General features: G+C 40.1%; 2 protein-coding genes across 4 annotated transcripts; one reads left to right on the top strand and one right to left on the bottom strand.

Moving 5' to 3' along the window:
- Positions 1 to 255: 255 nt before the first annotated feature.
- dnaja3a (DnaJ heat shock protein family (Hsp40) member A3a) lies at positions 256 to 5,006 on the top strand. Its single transcript, XM_067615419.1, has 11 exons — positions 256 to 498; positions 1,283 to 1,419; positions 1,512 to 1,595; positions 1,712 to 1,918; positions 2,099 to 2,251; positions 2,351 to 2,498; positions 3,125 to 3,189; positions 3,465 to 3,593; positions 3,702 to 3,817; positions 4,041 to 4,138; positions 4,593 to 5,006. Exons 1-11 carry the CDS (start codon positions 291 to 293, stop codon positions 4,613 to 4,615), a joined length of 1,368 nt encoding a protein of 455 aa, XP_067471520.1. The 5' UTR covers positions 256 to 290; the 3' UTR covers positions 4,616 to 5,006.
- A 1,022-nt stretch (positions 5,007 to 6,028) lies between these two features.
- On the bottom strand, positions 6,029 to 12,471 carry hmox2b (heme oxygenase 2b). Of its 3 annotated transcripts, none has more exons than XM_067615420.1 (7): positions 12,341 to 12,471; positions 11,587 to 11,744; positions 10,926 to 11,009; positions 10,697 to 10,814; positions 10,036 to 10,527; positions 8,624 to 8,747; positions 6,029 to 8,496 (listed from the first exon to the last, which is right to left on the bottom strand). In XM_067615420.1, exons 3-7 carry the CDS (start codon positions 10,985 to 10,987, stop codon positions 8,369 to 8,371), a joined length of 924 nt encoding a protein of 307 aa, XP_067471521.1. In that variant the 5' UTR covers positions 10,988 to 11,009; positions 11,587 to 11,744; positions 12,341 to 12,471; the 3' UTR covers positions 6,029 to 8,368. The 3 variants fall into 3 exon arrangements, with proteins under 3 accessions (XP_067471521.1, XP_067471523.1, XP_067471522.1); XM_067615422.1 differs by lacking the exon at positions 12,341 to 12,471 and adding an exon at positions 12,245 to 12,309; XM_067615421.1 differs by lacking the exon at positions 12,341 to 12,471 and adding an exon at positions 12,088 to 12,215.
- Positions 12,472 to 17,409: the final 4,938 nt, after the last annotated feature.

Below are 17,409 nucleotides of genomic sequence, written 5' to 3'. Positions count from 1 at the left end.
TCCCTAAGGTTATATCAAGTTATGCTTTCTTTAGTGCTACTATTAAGTCATTTCGTTGCCCACTGCAACTGTTACAGTCAAGTTGTACATGATTAACTGTTCAGTCCAGTAGGCTGCTTGCCTCTTCTGTGAAAGTGAGTCCTGTGTGTGCTTTCCTCAGGCCGTTTGTGACTAACTCGTTTTTCCTGACAGGATATCATCTTGAATCAAACTTTGTGTTGTTGTTGTTGTTGACGCCCACTCAGTCCCGGACATGCGCAGTGTGTCCGGGGCAGAAACCAGTGGAAGGAATGATGGCGTCCTCGGCTGCTCGCTGTTCCTCACGCTGGATTACTGTCATCGTGTCCTCTGGACACCGCCGGGCCGCCGGTGCTGTTGCCTGCGTTGCTCATGGAGGAGTCCGTAGTGTTTCTACACTGGGAGCGGGAAAACCGTGGCGGGGAGGGAGCCTGAAGTGCGGGGGGGCAGGGAAAGCGTTGACATTGAGAGGGCTGTCAGGTGAGTGGCGTATTGACCATATGGTATCGGCCTAGGCTAGGCTAGGCTAGGCTAGGCCAGGCTAGGGTAGGCTAAATTAGTTGTAATTTCTGATTTACTTTCGTGACACACAGTAAGACAACTACATTAACTTAGCCTGGTTCATACCGGCTCAAACATGCATTCAAGATAAGATAATAACACACATGCATGTCCTTATGAGCATAGTTGTTGAAATGTGTCAGTTTAGCTAACCTGGTTTTATAGCCATCAATTTGAATTTGCAAGAAGATCATGCCACTGTATTTTGCGGCCCGTCAGATTCTCTTATTAGTGCAGATCAGTTTTCCCCCTTACATTAACCTGATACCAACCAGTCATCTCTGCAACGTCAAACCATAAACACATCCCAAGGGGAACTTGCCAAGACTGATATTCATAATTTGCTTTGTCAAGAACCTTTGTTATTATTAACTGGCAGAGCCACTAGCATATTGTTCACAGTAAATTATCTCCAGCTTTAATAGCGTTCGTATTTCTTGAATCTTCTTAAAGATCTTGTTAGGTTAACTAGATGTCTGCTCACCTGTGTATTAAAAGATGTGCTACTTAATTCTAAATGCTCGGCTAGCAAGTAAATTTAGTAACTTAAGTAACCATAACTAATTAAAGATGTGACGTGCAACAACTCAGCTGTTAGAAGAACAAAACATTGCAGTCACTTATCAAGTATTACCTTGATGCAGCTATAATACAGCTCCACTGTTCTATATGGTATTTACTCACCCTGTTTGTCACCTCTCAGGTTTCAAATCACCCCACGTAATCAGCACACTGTCCTTTCACACAAGTGCCCCTGTCAGCAGTAAGCAGGACTTCTACCAGATCCTTGGGGTACCTCGCACAGCAACCCAGAAAGAGATCAAGAAAGCCTACTACCAGGTCTGCTCCTGCCCGACACTCACTCACAGCTTGTATTGGTCCTCAGCTGACTAATTACCACAGTGAGTGACTTTGTGTTTGTTGTTCCTCAGATGGCCAAAAAGTACCACCCTGACACCAACAAAGATGACCCACAAGCAAAGGAGAAATTTGCTCAGCTGGCTGAAGCTTATGAGGTTTTGGTCTTTGTTTTTATTCGGGCTGTTGACACATTCGCTGCTATCTCTTCCAGTTTAAACAATCCCAGTAGAATCCTATGCGAACCTCTTATGTCGCTGTGTGTTTCCTCCAGGTCCTGAGTGATGAAGGAAAGAGGAAGCAGTATGATACATATGGCTCAACAGGCTTTGATGCTGGTCAGGCGGGTGGAAGGCAGCAGTACTGGACTGGACAGGCCAGCAGTGTGGACCCAGAGGAGCTTTTCCGCAAGATCTTCGGGGAATTCTCAGGAGGCCGTGGCTTTGGGGACTTCAACGCCATCTTTGATCAGCCACAGGAGGTTAGTTGTGTATGCTGGGACATAAGAGAGTGGAAGTAAGACCAGTGAGTGGCTTTCATCGTGAGTAGTGTCAGTTTTGCATTTGAAAGCTTATCTGGTGCTTATTTAGTCATTTCTGTGAGTGAATGATGAAGAAAAATAAGTTATTAATCTTTGGCTCTTTTTGTTTTTTGGGCACAGTACATCATGGAGTTGACATTCACTCAGGCAGCAAAGGGAGTCAACAAAGAGATTTCCATTAACATGGACGCAGCCTGCCAGCGCTGTGATGGTAAGGGCCACGAGCCAGGCACCAAGGTCCAGCACTGCCATTCCTGCAACGGCTCCGGCATGGTAATACCTCTGACATACGCTGCCTTTCTTCCTAAAATGCCCTAAATGTATATGCGTTTGTGCAGTTTTACTTAACAGTTGTGTTTTCTTCCTTTGTAGGAGACAGTAAACACGGGTCCATTTGTGATGCGCTCCACATGTCGTCGCTGCGGGGGCAAAGGCACGATCATTTCCAACCCCTGTAACTCCTGCCGTGGGACGGGACAGACCAAGCAGAGGAGGACCGTGATGGTTCCCGTGCCTGCAGGTTAGTCAACTGTTCCACTCAGAACTGTTTACATGAAGGGTGTTTTTTTTACCATCACCATTAATGGTCATGAAAAACACCCAGCAGTGTATCAGCCACCATCAGAAGCAATGACTGCCTGTTCAGTTGCAGATTTGCCTGATGTTCTGGATGTTGTAGGCTTCCATTGTTTTTCAAGATGGATATAATTCAGCTTATAGATTAACCTGCACTAATATACATAATCATTTAGATGAAATATCTGTTGTATTTTTTCTAGCATGACTTTATAAAGACAAATAATTGTGCATTTTAACAGGAAATTGTGAAAGTAGTCCCCCTCTAAACACACAATGATAAACATGCCAGAGAAAGAATAAATAGTTTGAGCCTTGAGGGTAGTTTATTGGCGGGTTTTGGCTCTTCACAGATCGTAATGCTCATAGGGAAAGTGAAAGTACACTTGGTGTTATCCTTAAAGTTTATAGTCTATCCTTTGAGCATGAAGCGAAGCTGACCACAGCCTCTGTCTACTTTTTTAAGCCCACAAAGGAATGTTTCATACTTAAAAGATAGATTTTGGAGGGAGTGTTACATAAGCAAAGGAAGATATCGTCACACTTTAAGTGGTTTGTTTTTGCTTTCAGGAGTGGAGGATGGCCAGACAGTCAGAATGCCAGTTGGGAAGAAGGAGATCTTCATCACATTTAGGGTGAGTATCTAAATCAACTGGTAGTATTTGTTATTCATTCCAACAGAGTTAAAAGCGCTTCCCTGGAAGTGCAGGTTGCCATCAGATCTTCCGTAATGAGATTGTTGTGTATAATGCAGGTGTGTGGGCAAGTAAGAAGCATTGAGCTGTCTGAGCTCTCGGACTTTAAATTAACACAGCTCAGACAACCTGTGGTACACTGGTGATTTCTTGGAAATGTTAAAGATTTGAAACTATTCGTGATTGATTGTGATGTGCTCTGGTTTGTTGTCCAGGTCCAAAAAAGTCCAGTGTTTAGGAGGGACGGTGCAGACATCCACTCTGACCTTTACGTCTCTGTGGCACAAGCCATCCTGGGTGGCACGGCCAGAGTACAGGGCCTTTATGAAACACTCAATTTATCAGTAAGTAGACGGGTACATTCTTGGGTTTCTCTAAATACAGCATATACAGAACATGAACAGAAAGCTTGATAGTTTTTATATTGATTGGTGGGCTTTCTCAATCTTCAGATCGCTGCAGGCATCCAGACCGACCAGAGGATCCGTCTGGCAGGGAAGGGAATCGCGCGCGTCAGTGGCTATGGCTTCGGTGACCACTATGTCCATCTTAAAATAAAAGTACCCAAGTAAGACTCCACAAACAAACACACACCTCATCGTATCATTCATCTTTTTGCTCCGGCAGAAATTTTAAATGCTGCATTTATATCAGCCGGAGACATGAGAGGGCCTTGTGATTGAATACAATGACTCACTGTAGTCTAGAAGAAATGGTTTAAAAGAACATTTTCCAGTCACAAGGACTGTAAACAACTTTGTTTAGATGACAGAGGTTGTTCTCATGTGCAGGACGCTGACAGACAGACAGAGAGCTCTACTGATGAGCTACGCTGAGGATGAGACAGAAGTGGAGGGGACGGTTAACGGTGTCACTGCCACCACCACAGGTAAGACGGCAAGTCTTTACTTTTTCTCTTATATTCCTGCTGTTTTCCTTGATAAGTTGGGGTTTTAGGGAAGGACGTATTTAGTCACAAACCTGGCTGATAGTGACAGTGTTAATCTCTGTCCAGGTGGGGGCGACAGTGGTAAGTGGGAGAGTTGAAACAAAAGGGGGGGCTTCTTCTCCAAATTAAGGAAATAGTTTAGTTCTTTTTAACAGCCACAAACCAGGTAGGATTAGTATCGATGTATCTTTACTTATTTACTTGGAGAACTTTTATTATCTGGTTTGTGGCTGTTGCGTTAAAGCCATCCCTGTATTCAGAAGGATGTCAAGCATGTCTGGCTTGTTCTAAATGTCTGTTGGCTGTTTTTGTTTTGTTTTTGTTTTTTCACTTGCAGTTCAATTGACTAAAAGGCATATTCTACAAACATTTTTTTTTCTTCTTCTCCTTAAAGGTAAGAGGTCTTCCTGGAACTGAGATGCTTCATCACATGGCAAAGGGTACAGCGTAAAGCGAGGACAGCCACATTCTAGAGAAAAGGACAGAGGAACGAGGAGTATCGGGGTGTTGGATGAGGCACACAGTTGTTCTGAATGGATCAGCACAGACCTACCTAACCACTGCAGTGAATAAGGCAGAGGATTACCTGCTCTGTTCCTCTGCCAAAGTGAATCCGCACACAAGAGGATGTTCCAGTGCTCCAAACACCTCCCTGTCAAATGTCCGTTATTGCCATTTTAGCAACAAAGACTGGTCGTTTATCATAGCAGTCTGTGCATGTTGGTTTTCTGTCGATTACAGCAAGAAAAACAAAATAGTGATAACAGAATCCACATGAACAGAAATAAACTATTATACTGACAAAGACTACAGTTATAGTCAGAAAGTTTTATTTGGGGTTAAACAAACCTCCTGTTTTCAATCCGTTTGTTCTGTATGCTCGATGTTCTCTAAAAATTCTTAACGCTGTCAGTCCAAATCACTTGAACATTACCTGACTACATGTTTACCTTAGAGTTTAAGTGCTGGACAGTGTAGAGGTGTGTCTGCAGTGGGTAGACAAGTTCAGGTGTAGCTTTCCTGAAATGTGATGACCCTGTCCTGTCCTGTCCTTCAACCCTTTGCATTATGAGAGAGTGAATTCAACCGGAGTTCTGCTCCTTCTCTACATTTGTACATAGACAATGTGTCACATAGAAGAGAAATATTGTACATCTATAATAAAACTATGGTCTGGGGATAAAGTCTGTTTCTTAGAAATGACTAAATAACACTTTCTTCAGAATACTGTGATGCTGTGTAGACATTAAAATGTTTATGCATATTCACTAGCTCTTGTTAGTGTGTAAGGGAGACTGAACACCTCTAAATATAATGCAATTTAAGACACTACAACCAGAGCTATTGTTTTACATTACATTGAATTGTACAGGTGTACGTAATAAACTGGTAACTTGGTATAAAGCCTGCATTTTACTTTGGAATAAGTCTATTAGCATTATTGTCAGAGTGATGTTCTATGGACATTATTCCAACAATGTTCCATACAAACTCTTCAAATTAGATTTTGTTTCATATAATATGGCCCATGATGTTACTCAAGTAGAATAACTATCCTCCAAAATTAAGTATGTGATCTTAACAAACTAATTTACTTTTTTTCAAGTCACATGAAGGCAAGAAAACATTAAGGGTAGCATAAGAAATTGAGATTTGTGAATATTTCTATGGAATATCTACAGACACAGCTGTCTACCAAATAGATAATAGTACTGATTAGTAATTCATCTTTTTGTTGAATCCATCATCTTCAAAGAAGGGTCTGGCAAAAAGCTAATTAAGTACATGTCAAAAAGTCATTTAATTATCTGCTGTGATTAAAAACACCAGTCCAAATGAATCACCTTTATTTCAGCATAAACAGGAAAGCAGAAGTTATTTCATTACAGACAGCACAGCATACTCCTGGATTTTCACTAATACAATCAGAGTATCCTAGCCTTTGACTAATAAAGCTTTGTCCAGTAAGATACACAAAGGGATCAAGAGCAGAGTTAATGAAAATGCAAGATAATTCAAAATCAACATGAATTAGACAAGCATTCCACTCATTTTAATCTACCGTTTAATTAATGGCTAAAACTACCTGAACTCCTGAGATTCAAGTAAGCGTCCCTTCAATATACGTCCAAAAAATACTGAAGCGTTTTGACACATCAGACTGGCATCATGAAAATGAAATAAAACATGTACAGTGAACTACAGGAGTATATTAGGCACTCCCTGTATTAGTCCTTTTTTTATGCAATGCATTGTATTGCCATCTGTCTGTATCATGAACCTGAGACTCTCAAATACAAAACACAGCATCACTTAGATCTCCACGTCTGTGATCAAAACAGCTGCACTACAGCTGTTATCCTGAAGGAATACTGCACATCCATATATGTGTGAATGTGTTGTACAAATACACACAGCACAGAAACCTGCTTGAAATATTATCAGCAGGTTTCCTTTGGTTCTGTGTGTCCAATAATTCCAAGCAGTGGAAAAAAAAACAACAACAAACAGCTTGGAAAGATAAAGCAAAGTTAAGAAAATGTCAGTAATGTGTCAGGATAAATATTAATCTTCAGTCACACATCAGTGCAATTACACTGCAATACACGCTGCACAAAATATTCCTCTTTATCTATGTTGAAAAAATTACCGTGACCAAAACATACAGTATGAACAATATATGAACAGTTTTAATGATGATGCACAAGTGTATCACAAATGTATTACAAATGGATACTTAACAGGGGCGGAGCTGCTGAGGGACCTACGGATCGGTATCTTACGTGATGTGGTTCATGATAAACCACAACACTCAAGACACATTTAACCTTCATGTAGATAGACTTGGTATCTATTTCAAGAATGTAGACAAAACATTATTACAAAAAAAAAGACAGCTGCAATGACCTTTGTTAACACTTTTGTCCTAAAACAGGCTCCTGTAGCAGGTAGAACTGATTCATCAATGACTCGTTCATCTCGGAAAGTTAAACTGTGCAATTAAATCAAAAACAGGCAGGTTTTTTTTTATACAATACGCCCGTTCTCATAATCCAGAAACAGAGAACTACTATTATTGAACATGCATCAGCAGAGATTCAAATACCTGGTATATTCACTAGTATTTGAAACATGTTTATTAATCATACACTCGTCAAAGTGTAGGTGTGCTATATTTTTTGAGGGTGGGGGGGTGGAGGGGTGGGAGCTTTTGAATCCTATCACCTGTTCCGCAGCACAAACCTCTCGGGATCATGTAAGGCCCAAATATGAGTCTTGAAATGTGATGAGGGACTTGTACAATGTAAATGCAATGCAGCACACTGTGTTTTCACATTATGTTATGAACTGCAATCAATGTGAAGAGGTAAAAAAAAAAAATACAGTATATGGGGACATTTACAGATAAACCGTTATTTCAGTGTTGCATTGTTTAGTCAATTACTTTCTCTCCCAGGTCAAATTAAGATCTAGTAATGCAAAAACAAAAATACCTCATTAAAAATCACAGCAGTATGCCCTGAAAAAAAAAAAACCACTTGCTGTGCTACTCTAATCATGCATAACATATGCATAGTACGTTTTAACATGTTTTTACTAAGCTAAACATGAATGGCTTTAAATAATACATTCATCGTTATTAACTAATGTATCACTGTATAGCCAATTATATAAATGAGTGACATTAAAATTTGGGAGGAAATGTAATTTCACAAGAGATTAGTTATTCACTGGAATGCTGTGCTTCCATGACAAAATCAGAAAACAGCTAAAAGAAGGTCTTGAGATACAACCGAACACACTGGAAGGACACAAGATGGAGGGATGATGCAAAGGAGGTAGAAAAATGAAATGACCGGAGGAGAGACTGCAACAAGGTGTAGCTCGATGAATGGATGGATGGATAAATGGATGGATGGATGGAGTTGTGACGTCCTAATGATCCTATAGATCATCTCATTGGAATTCCATTGATAAGAAACAGATCCAGGTATATTTGTTTTAGCAAACATGCAACATTTAATAAACCTGGACCTGTTTACAATGTTTTACAGAAACTATGAGATGGTCTATAGTTTGGGGGGATTTTCTAGTCTCCTTACTGTCCTTCCTTCAGTGTTTCTCCTCCCGCTCTCTCACAGCAGCAGAGTGACAGGCTGAGGGGCTGGATCACATCAGATACCATGCAGCCAATCCAGCCAAAGCAGCAAACCAAGTAGCAAACAGCACCTGTCCTGTTGGGTGTCGGAGCACAGCCATGGCGAGCTGACATGCGTATGCTGTTCCACCGGTGGCCGCTGAGACACAGAGTTAGCACCAAAGCAGAAAACAAACTTAATCAAGGCCCTCACAACAGCTTTATAAAAGCTTCATCATGGGTTTGATATAATTTTACTGATATGGTAATTACTGATAAAAGCATACCCATTTTGGCGGTATAGTAGGGACATTTGCTGATGTCTCCACCCATTTCTCCATGGACAGGCATGCCGGCATCTAAAACATCCTCCTGGAAGGTTTTACCAATCTCTTCCAGCTCCTCAAAAACCTGCCAGCACAAACATAAAAGGATTATTAAACTTGCTGGATACGCTACAGAATATGCAAAGTATGCAGCAACACAAAGGGAAACTCCATGTTCCTTGCATTTGAGCATAGAGAAATGTGGATTACAACATGTATAACATCTAGTCATTATATAATCATCCTTCCATGATAGTGGTACCCTTATACAAGGATTAAAAATGCTATTTTAGTTAATTTATTGAGTGTCTGTATCATTTGTGGTTGAGGACCCAAAACTAGTAATTCGGGAAAACCAGGGCTGCCTCATCTTCAATCCAGTATATTTAAGGTTACTTAAAACAGTCAGTGTGAAATTATCTGTGACTTAAAGGACAATGTTCACTCCGAGGTCTCAATAAACAAGACAAGAATCTACAGTCATGCCATCTGTGAGGTTGGACTTAGGCACAGTGCTTTGAGCAAAATGCTAACATCAGCAAATTAACATACTCACAATGACAATGCTAACATGCTGATGCAAAGCACGTATGATGTTTATCATGTTCACCATCTTAGTTTAGTATGTCAGATTTGATCATTAGCACCAAACACAAAGTGCAGCTGACGCTGATTGTAATGTGATTAGTTTTACAGATATTTGTTCATAAACCAAAGTATTGGACAAATTAAAATTTGGATCATTTGATGATGGCACCAGATGAAAAGTCAAGAGACCATTCAAGTTATCACAATTCATCCTGTGAGGAACAATGAATGTCCATAAAAAATTTCATGCCAGTGCATTCAATAGTTGTTGAGACATTTACTCAAAAATACAAATGTGAACCTCACGGTGGTGCTAGAAGTAAAGTCAAGATTACCAAAGTCCTTAAGATAAATCGTCTACTAGGAACCATGAATCTCTATACAACATTTTGTGCCAATTCATCAAGATGATCTTGAGATATTTCACAGGATGAAGTGAAAACTTTGTCCTCGTGGTGACACTTAAGAAATCATGAAAGTCATTAGGACTCGTCCTCATGGCCACACTGCTTATCTATACTAAATTTCATGGTTGTCCAACATCCAAAGTTGTATTGAGATATTTCAGTCTGGACCATAGTGGTAGACTGACTAACCGACAGACCGACATTGCCATTTCTAAAGCCATGCAGGTAGCATAGCTAAAAATACACATCACTTGATTACTTGATCAAAGCTGGCATAAGTAGCACATCACCTGTCTCATTATCACAACCAGGGAGCAGATCCCCCCACTAGTGTTTCCAAACATAACTTCCATTTTCTCCTACTCCCTTGCCTCTTACCTCCATGTTGAACTGGAAGGCCTTGACAGCCTCGTCCACCAGCCTCTTCTTTGTTTCCATGTCCAGCTCCAGCTCGTTCATCCGACTGCGGTACAGCTGCTTGAATGCTTTGGCACTGTGGATGGCATCAAACTGATAGAATTCCAACCCCTCTCCTGTGGGAGGAAGCTTCAAGGCTCTCTGCGCCACTTTCTTCAGCACCTGGCCCCCAGATAGGTCCCCCATGTAGCGGGTGTAGGCATGGGCCACCAGCAGCACTGGGTCCTCCTGCCCTACTTGGTGGATACGGTCCGCATAGCGTTGGGCGGCCTGGGAGCAGCTGACCTGGCTCTGCCAGTCAGGGCCGTAAAAGTACTCAAGGTCACGGGCCAGAGCCTCGTGGCGGTGCAACTCTGCAGGAAAATAAAGCGGGGCGAAATGGGGATGGTCCTTGTTCCTTTCGATCTCCTCCTCCATGGCTGTGTAAGTATAGTAGAGTGCTACGGCACCAAGCTGGGGAAGCAAGAAAGAAAAGTTGTCGAGTCATTCTACTTGTCTCCTTTTTTTTCTTTGCCTCTTTTTTAACCTAGATGCTTATTACATTGTATACAACTTGTCTGGTTTGCAGAGCATTTTACAACCTAAATTGTAAAAAATCCTCCCTGCTTCTCTTCTGACTGACCTTGAAGAGCTCTTTGCGGATGCGTCCCCTGAGGAAATCCTTCACAAACTGGGTGTTCTCAGCTTTTTCATGAACATCCTTGGTCCCTGCTGCGAGCATCTCAGACAGATCATCAGGACTGGGGGGAAAAAATGGTAGGTATATTGTGTGATTGAAAGAATTACAATGTCAGAATTGTAATTGTAACTATTTTAAGATAATGATATTACAATACTGGAAGGAGATTTACCTGAGGGTGTCCTCTTTCTCCTCATATACAGCCCCCGTTCCATTCATCTTTTCTTCCGACATTAGTGGTGTCTTCCTGTCTGCCCTAACAGTAGTGAAAGACATCAAAATTGCATTATTTTGACATTCTCAACTTCACACATGGCAGCAGTTGTATTAAAGTTTTCTAAAACATCATATTGCACATATAAGTCTCTGAATTACCAAAGTTATATCTCATTATCATGTATACTGCTACAGTCTTGACCAAGCACATTCAATCATAACTAAACGATGTGTCATGACTATGATTTTGGCAGGTGCTGTTGAAAGTTGTCACTTGAGCCAGCATTGCGTAACTGCTTTCCAGAATAAACAAGGGACCAATGTCAGGCTGCAGTCACCACAATACAACAATAACAAACAACAAACAACATATGCTGTATACTAAACATTATTTACGGGAAGAAGGCCACCAAGCACAATCACAGTCAATTGTCTGTTACAGTCATCTGGTCTATAATAGTGAAACAAATGTTTTATTTACTTTGTCCACATAATCACTCAACCACAACCAACATATCAACCCTCTCAAAAATCCATTTGAGCGTTAAGATAAATAAGCACTAATAAGCAATAACAGACAGACAAGCAGTGTAATTACAACATCTTTAAACCCTTACCTAAGAGCCAGCAGAGGTCTAATCAGGATAAAGGGGAGCTCCTATTCACTGTAGCTGTTGTCCCTGAGATGACGATGATGATGGTGGTGGTGGTGGTCAAAGGAAAGATGCCGTCTGCCAATTAATTCAGCTGCTTTAAGCCTTTGACCTTATTTACTCTGAAAGGGAGATAAAGCAATGTGAGAGTGAAAGCTGATACAGTCTGGCAGGGGCTGGCTTGTTTTACGTAGGAAAGGCGACTTTAAAAAAAAAAGCATCCTGATTTGAACAACACGAACACTGGCGAACAAAAAGCAGCCCATACAGCAAAAACACAGGCCTTCTGGCGTTTACCAGGAGTCGCAAGCTGCTCTCAAAGAATAACTGGTAGATGCAGCTAGCAAGTGGTGTATAAGGCGAGTTAATAAATTGATTTAATTCAGTTCAGTTCCTTACAGTTATAAGAAATCACAAGCTAACATCATCTTTAACCACGACACGAATAAACCTCTCAGTAGTTACCCCTGACAGTAACGTCATCTCACTTGCAAGGAGCATCTTCTTTGACAACAGCTAAGTTAACTTTAGTGGATGACGCTAGCTGAGTTAGCTAATAGCTAGCTAGCCTTTCAACAAGCTAACAGACACGTTTAACGTTTGATGAGCACCATGACATTACATAACAGGATCGGCTTGTTTATTCGCTGCTCAGATTCAGGTAAAGATTAATGTATTACGAGGCTCTGCTATCGTATTGACATCATAAACAACAAACCTTCTCCCCACCACTTCTTCTTCTTCTTTGATTTTACTGGCGGACTGCAAACCAACGTTAAAGGTGCATGCCGCCACCTACTGTATCGGAGTGTGTAACACCATGACTTTAAACAACAAAAACTGACAAACAAACGAAAAAAGTTGACATTATATTGTGGTTATTAAACCTGTTTCATTTAAATATTTAAATAAGGCCATTTGAACCTGTAATTGTTTGTCTCCTGTCTCTAACAGACCTTTGATGCACCAATATCCAAAAGCCTGCCCTCCACTCTTTCTCCTCCCTATAACCTATTAACACACGTTTAACAATTTCCTTACAGTTACAAGTCTCACATTTATCCGACACTGTCTTTTTCATGGTATATAAAGTAGCATTGAGTTTCACCCCACCACTGTGCTCCGTCCTCACCTCTCGCGGTTGCTCTTCTTCCGGTGCTCTTCTTCAAGGAGTGCTGAGGATGCAGAAACTTACCAGATAAAGTTTGTACTTAATACATCCACGTAGTTCTCACACAGCAGGAAGGAACAGTGACATATATGACAATATTATAAAATGCTCTCTTCTTCTTCATCATCATCTTTAATGATAATAATATTATTATTCACAAGCCCTGAATTTGACCAGCTTGAAGAGATATGAGTTATTGTAATAATGTAACACTGTAATATACCAAAGGCACTGAATGGCATTAATAATAATAATAATAATAATAATAACAACAACAACAACAACAATAACAATAATAATAATAATAATAATAATAATAATACTTTCTTAATATTTCTCACAAGTGTGGTGTGCTTTTATTTTGAAAGTTTGATTGACAGGATGAGAATTTTCTGCAGGGAGAGACATGTCTGTCTTGCTCACACCTGTGTCATCAAAATTATGCAAGTTTTGGGCTCATTCACTTGAATTTCAATTAGTAAATTGAAAACTCTTGATGAGTTTGTGTGTAAAACAAATTATTTTCCTAATTTTCATCAAGTCTATTTTTAGAAAAGGAAAGACTTTTAACCCACATGACCTGGTCAAAGTTTGATTGACGTGTACTGTCAGGTATGTAGAGACAATAAAACTGCAGCTGGACACAGAAAAATACTCATATATTTGAATGGAGAGTGTGTGCAAACCCACTCCTTTTTGAACATTTACTGCTTCCACATAGTTTTAGATACAAACTTCATTTGAACTTTAAATGAGTCATGAGACTTTGACCTACAAATCTTGAATTTATATGTTTTTTCTATCTTTTATTGGTTTTGAGATATTAGAATGTGAGTTTTAAAGTCTTTTCTTTGGCCAAAGCTTACATTAAAAATCATATTTTTGGTAGGAAATTTCGTTGCAAATCCATTGATACAGGTTTGAAAGTGGTCAGACTTATAGTTTAGACGTCAGAAGCCTCTGTTTGACACAAAGTTCATGCCCATAGATTGGCTCCCCATTGGTTTACATTGTAAGGTGTGATGTGGCACTGCAACTTTCAGGGCTTATTAAATCCAAACCGTTCGAGTTATTACAAAGTTTTTGACAACATTTTTTCAGCATAGTGTCATAAGTCACCTATTAAAGTTTGAAGCCAATACCATTAACACCCTCGGAGGAGATGGCGTTTGTTCAGGGGCCAAAATTGGGGCAAAGTCTTATTTTGAAAGGCTAATTGCATACTTCCTGTTGGATTTAGGTCAGGGGTGTCAGCGTACGATTTGTAGGTCTTGATGAGACAAATAATTGAGTTTTGGTTTGATCTCTCTACAACATTCCTACGGGCCGTGGCGGCCATTTTAGTTCCATAGGTGCTAGAGAGCACATTTTGGCACTTAAGGGGTTAATTTTTACATTCTATCAAATTTTTCACCAGACCTGATGTGCGTGCCAAATTTGGTGAGTTTTTGAGCATGTTTAGGGGGTCAAATTTAGGTGTGATGTTCTGTAATAATGAAGAAAGAAAGAAAGAAAGAAAGAAAGAAAGAAAGAAACAAACAAACAAACAAACACATGAAAAACAATAGGGTCCTCGCCCTTAGTCGAGGACTACTGTTTTACAGTAGTCCTCTGCCATTTGGGCTCGGTCCCTAATAATAATTTATTAGCCCTGAATTAGACCAGATTGAAGCAATAGAAGTTACTGTAACAATGTAACTGTAATACATCAAAAAGACACTAGCAACAACACAAAAGATATGTAAGTAAGATATTGAGAGAGTCATACAATCCAAATGGAGGGTCTTTTACCATAGTGGCCCATGTTATACACTATATAACACTATCAGATGCAAGTTGGTGTCTGATGTTTTAGCAATGTACATGCTTTACACAAGTTAGGGCTTCACCTTTTAGTGAGCCGCCTGTATTGTAAATCCATCAGAGGACAGTCTTGAGCTGTTGGCAAAAGGCTTTTGTTCATACTGTTTTCTCTTGAAAAATCCACAAGACAATACCAAGTGAGCTAGTTAACTTGTGATATTGCAGGCTGTTGTATTTTACTGGTAGTATTGCATCAAATGTCTTATATCACAACAAGCCAGACACCAAATTATTACCAAGACAGAGAACCAAGATCATCAGGCTAGAAGAGAATAACCACAAGATGGCATTCCCACCAAGCTAATACAAATGTTTGGCAGGTTATAGTTTCACATTTTACTTTCCATTTGGATGTAAAGATCAGAAAGCTGTTAATTTTTATCTTTTTTGGCTGTTGTTAGTTAGTTTTTTAAGTATTGTGTAATATTACTTATCTGTGTTTGTTAATATTATATACATGTGAGGTTTCTGTTTAGAGATTAATCATTCTTTGAGATGGGTACATATTCTATTGCCCCTTTTTGTTAATAGCATCACACTTTACACAAGGCACTTACAAATCTGGAAATTGGCAATTATAATTCCTAATCGATCTCCCTTGTCTTACTCTTTGTTATCAAACAAATTATCTCACACAGAGACTCTGTTGCGCTCCAGGGTCATACTGAAATGATTACAACGTTCTAGCTCCCAAAACACCATCAATGTTATTGTGCAATTACCTCTGTTATGATAGTATTTGTGTGTAGCGTTGTTCAATCAGCTCGTCGGTTCTTATTCAGTGAGTGTCAGTATAAAGAGACCCTTTGTCAGTCTCTCCCCTCTGTCCCCCTTTCCACAGCACCACCTGAGCCCAACATCAAATGTCCAGTTGGCACAGATTCACTGTCTTGCTCCAGCAGACACATGTCTGTCAACATAAGGCTTACACCTGGGATTTTCTGGATGAAAGATAGGTTCCCCGCTTACAATGTTATCCTATTGATCCTCAGAAATTCTAGGAAGCACTACTATGGAGCCAACTATGGAGACACACTTTATATTTTCCACATCAGTTTAAACATCATGCGTTTTCTTTATTTATTTTTGTATTGTTTTTAAAATTAAAATTGAGAATCTTGCAGAAAAAAGGCCTAGAATAACATTTTAAACTTCTTTGATTTATCCAGTCAGATACAGGAACTGGGTAGTTCAACTGAGGAATTTGGATTCTGGATTCACACCGCATCTCAATACCTAATAATAATATATAAGATGACAAGAAATGAGTGGATAACAAATAAATTAAAGGAGTAAGACTTGGAGAGGTGACAAGGTACAGGGCAGGGTGCAGAACTGTAATAGATAGTCCACTATCTCTACAGAGTGTACAGTAAACACAGTGTACAGAGTGTACTGTGTAATCACAATAAGTGCTGGCAGACTAACAGGTGTTCCTCCAAAGCCAGCTCCAAACACGGAGGCAACCTGAATCTTACTTTTCTTGCCACAGTTTGAACCTCAACATGCTGGTCTGTACCCCTTGGCCAAACAAAACAAGTTCCCTTCATGTTGTTTACACCGTGTGCTAGGATAATCTGCCAATTACAGATCATTGATTAATAAGGATTTTGCAGGTGTTTGTGCATACATATGATTCATGCATGCTGTTCATTGATGAATTATGTATGAGATGGTTGTTTGTGTGCTGGAGGGTATTTGTCCATCAGTGTTTGATTGTATGCACGGTGTGTCTGACAGTCTACTGAAAGTATGTTGTGCATGTGTAAGAGTGTGTGTGTGTGTGTGTGTGTGTGTGCATATGTGAGAGAGGGAATGTGACAGAAAGAAAGTGTATGTATGTGCGTGTGCAAAAGTCAGAGCCTGATATTAATCTGGCAGCCGGCTGCAGTGTCAGATGCTCTGTTGGCGGGGCAGCTGAGTGCCCCCCCTTGCTTTGCTTCTGAGCCACAGGAGGCTGGTTGGGGAAAGATGAGCTAACAAGATGATTCACTTCCCTCCAATGGGGCCAGCAAGCTGTTGCCATTACATTAAATTGCTTTGGGAAGTGCTTTTGTGCCACTGATGTATTTTCAATAAGAAAGAAAGGGGACTTAACTCTAACTTCATATCCTTTTGGATGCTAGTCCATTTATGGATGAGTATGTCACAACACAAAAACAAAATGTCTGTTTGACAGCCATGTTCACTCTTATGAATGTGTTTCACTCTAGTCCACTGTGGACATGTGGTTTCAGTATACTGATTGCTTGGCTGGCTTTCAAAAGTTGCATCAAAAACACACTTCATAGAAAAGGCAGCAGGAGGTTCATGTCACCATACCACTGTTGGAGATAGCACCTGTGTTGTGATGCTTTAGATTACATCCTAGCAATCAATAGAGCAGAATAAATATGATGATAGAAACCTGAGATGGAGACACCTGTTTTTGTACACCTGACTGGAGTGTAAACTGCAAAGTGAAAAGTTAAATATACCCTTTTCACTGGATATATTTTGATTTGTCCAACACAGGTGTAACAAAGTGCCACATTGCATTGCAGTAATTGCTGGACTGCAACATCATTAAGTTTATTAGTTCCACCTGTGCTTTTTCTGCTATGTCAAAATGTCTGCTGTGAAAAGGGTATATGAATGTAATTATCTCCGGACCAATAAGAAGCAAGAGCGCTTTGACGGTAGCAAGACTGTCAGCAAGCTAGACAACATATAAAGTGAGCAGATTCATGACAGACAATAAAAAAACTGGCAAT

This window comes from Thunnus thynnus, chromosome 17 (genome assembly GCF_963924715.1).
Source record: "Thunnus thynnus chromosome 17, fThuThy2.1, whole genome shotgun sequence".
NCBI classification, from domain to species: Eukaryota; Metazoa; Chordata; class Actinopteri; order Scombriformes; family Scombridae; genus Thunnus; species Thunnus thynnus.
Note: the sequence above shows the minus strand (reverse complement) of the source record. Positions and strands in the feature narration are given on the sequence as shown.

Excerpts from the sequence above, each read along its gene's own strand:
- hmox2b (XM_067615420.1), bottom strand. The coding sequence starts at position 10,987 with ATGTCGGAAGAAAAGATGAATGGAACGGGGGCTGTATATGAGGAGAAA. Across the intron at positions 10,815-10,925 it reads GAGAAAGAGGACACCCTCAG|TCCTGATGATCTGTCTGAGA; the intron begins GTAAATCTCCTT and ends TTTTCCCCCCAG. Across the intron at positions 10,528-10,696 it reads TCCGCAAAGAGCTCTTCAAG|CTTGGTGCCGTAGCACTCTA; the intron begins GTCAGTCAGAAG and ends TTGCTTCCCCAG.
- dnaja3a (XM_067615419.1), top strand. The coding sequence starts at position 291 with ATGATGGCGTCCTCGGCTGCTCGCTGTTCCTCACGCTGGATTACTGTC. Across the intron at positions 1,420-1,511 it reads TCAAGAAAGCCTACTACCAG|ATGGCCAAAAAGTACCACCC; the intron begins GTCTGCTCCTGC and ends GTTGTTCCTCAG. Across the intron at positions 2,252-2,350 it reads CCTGCAACGGCTCCGGCATG|GAGACAGTAAACACGGGTCC; the intron begins GTAATACCTCTG and ends CTTCCTTTGTAG.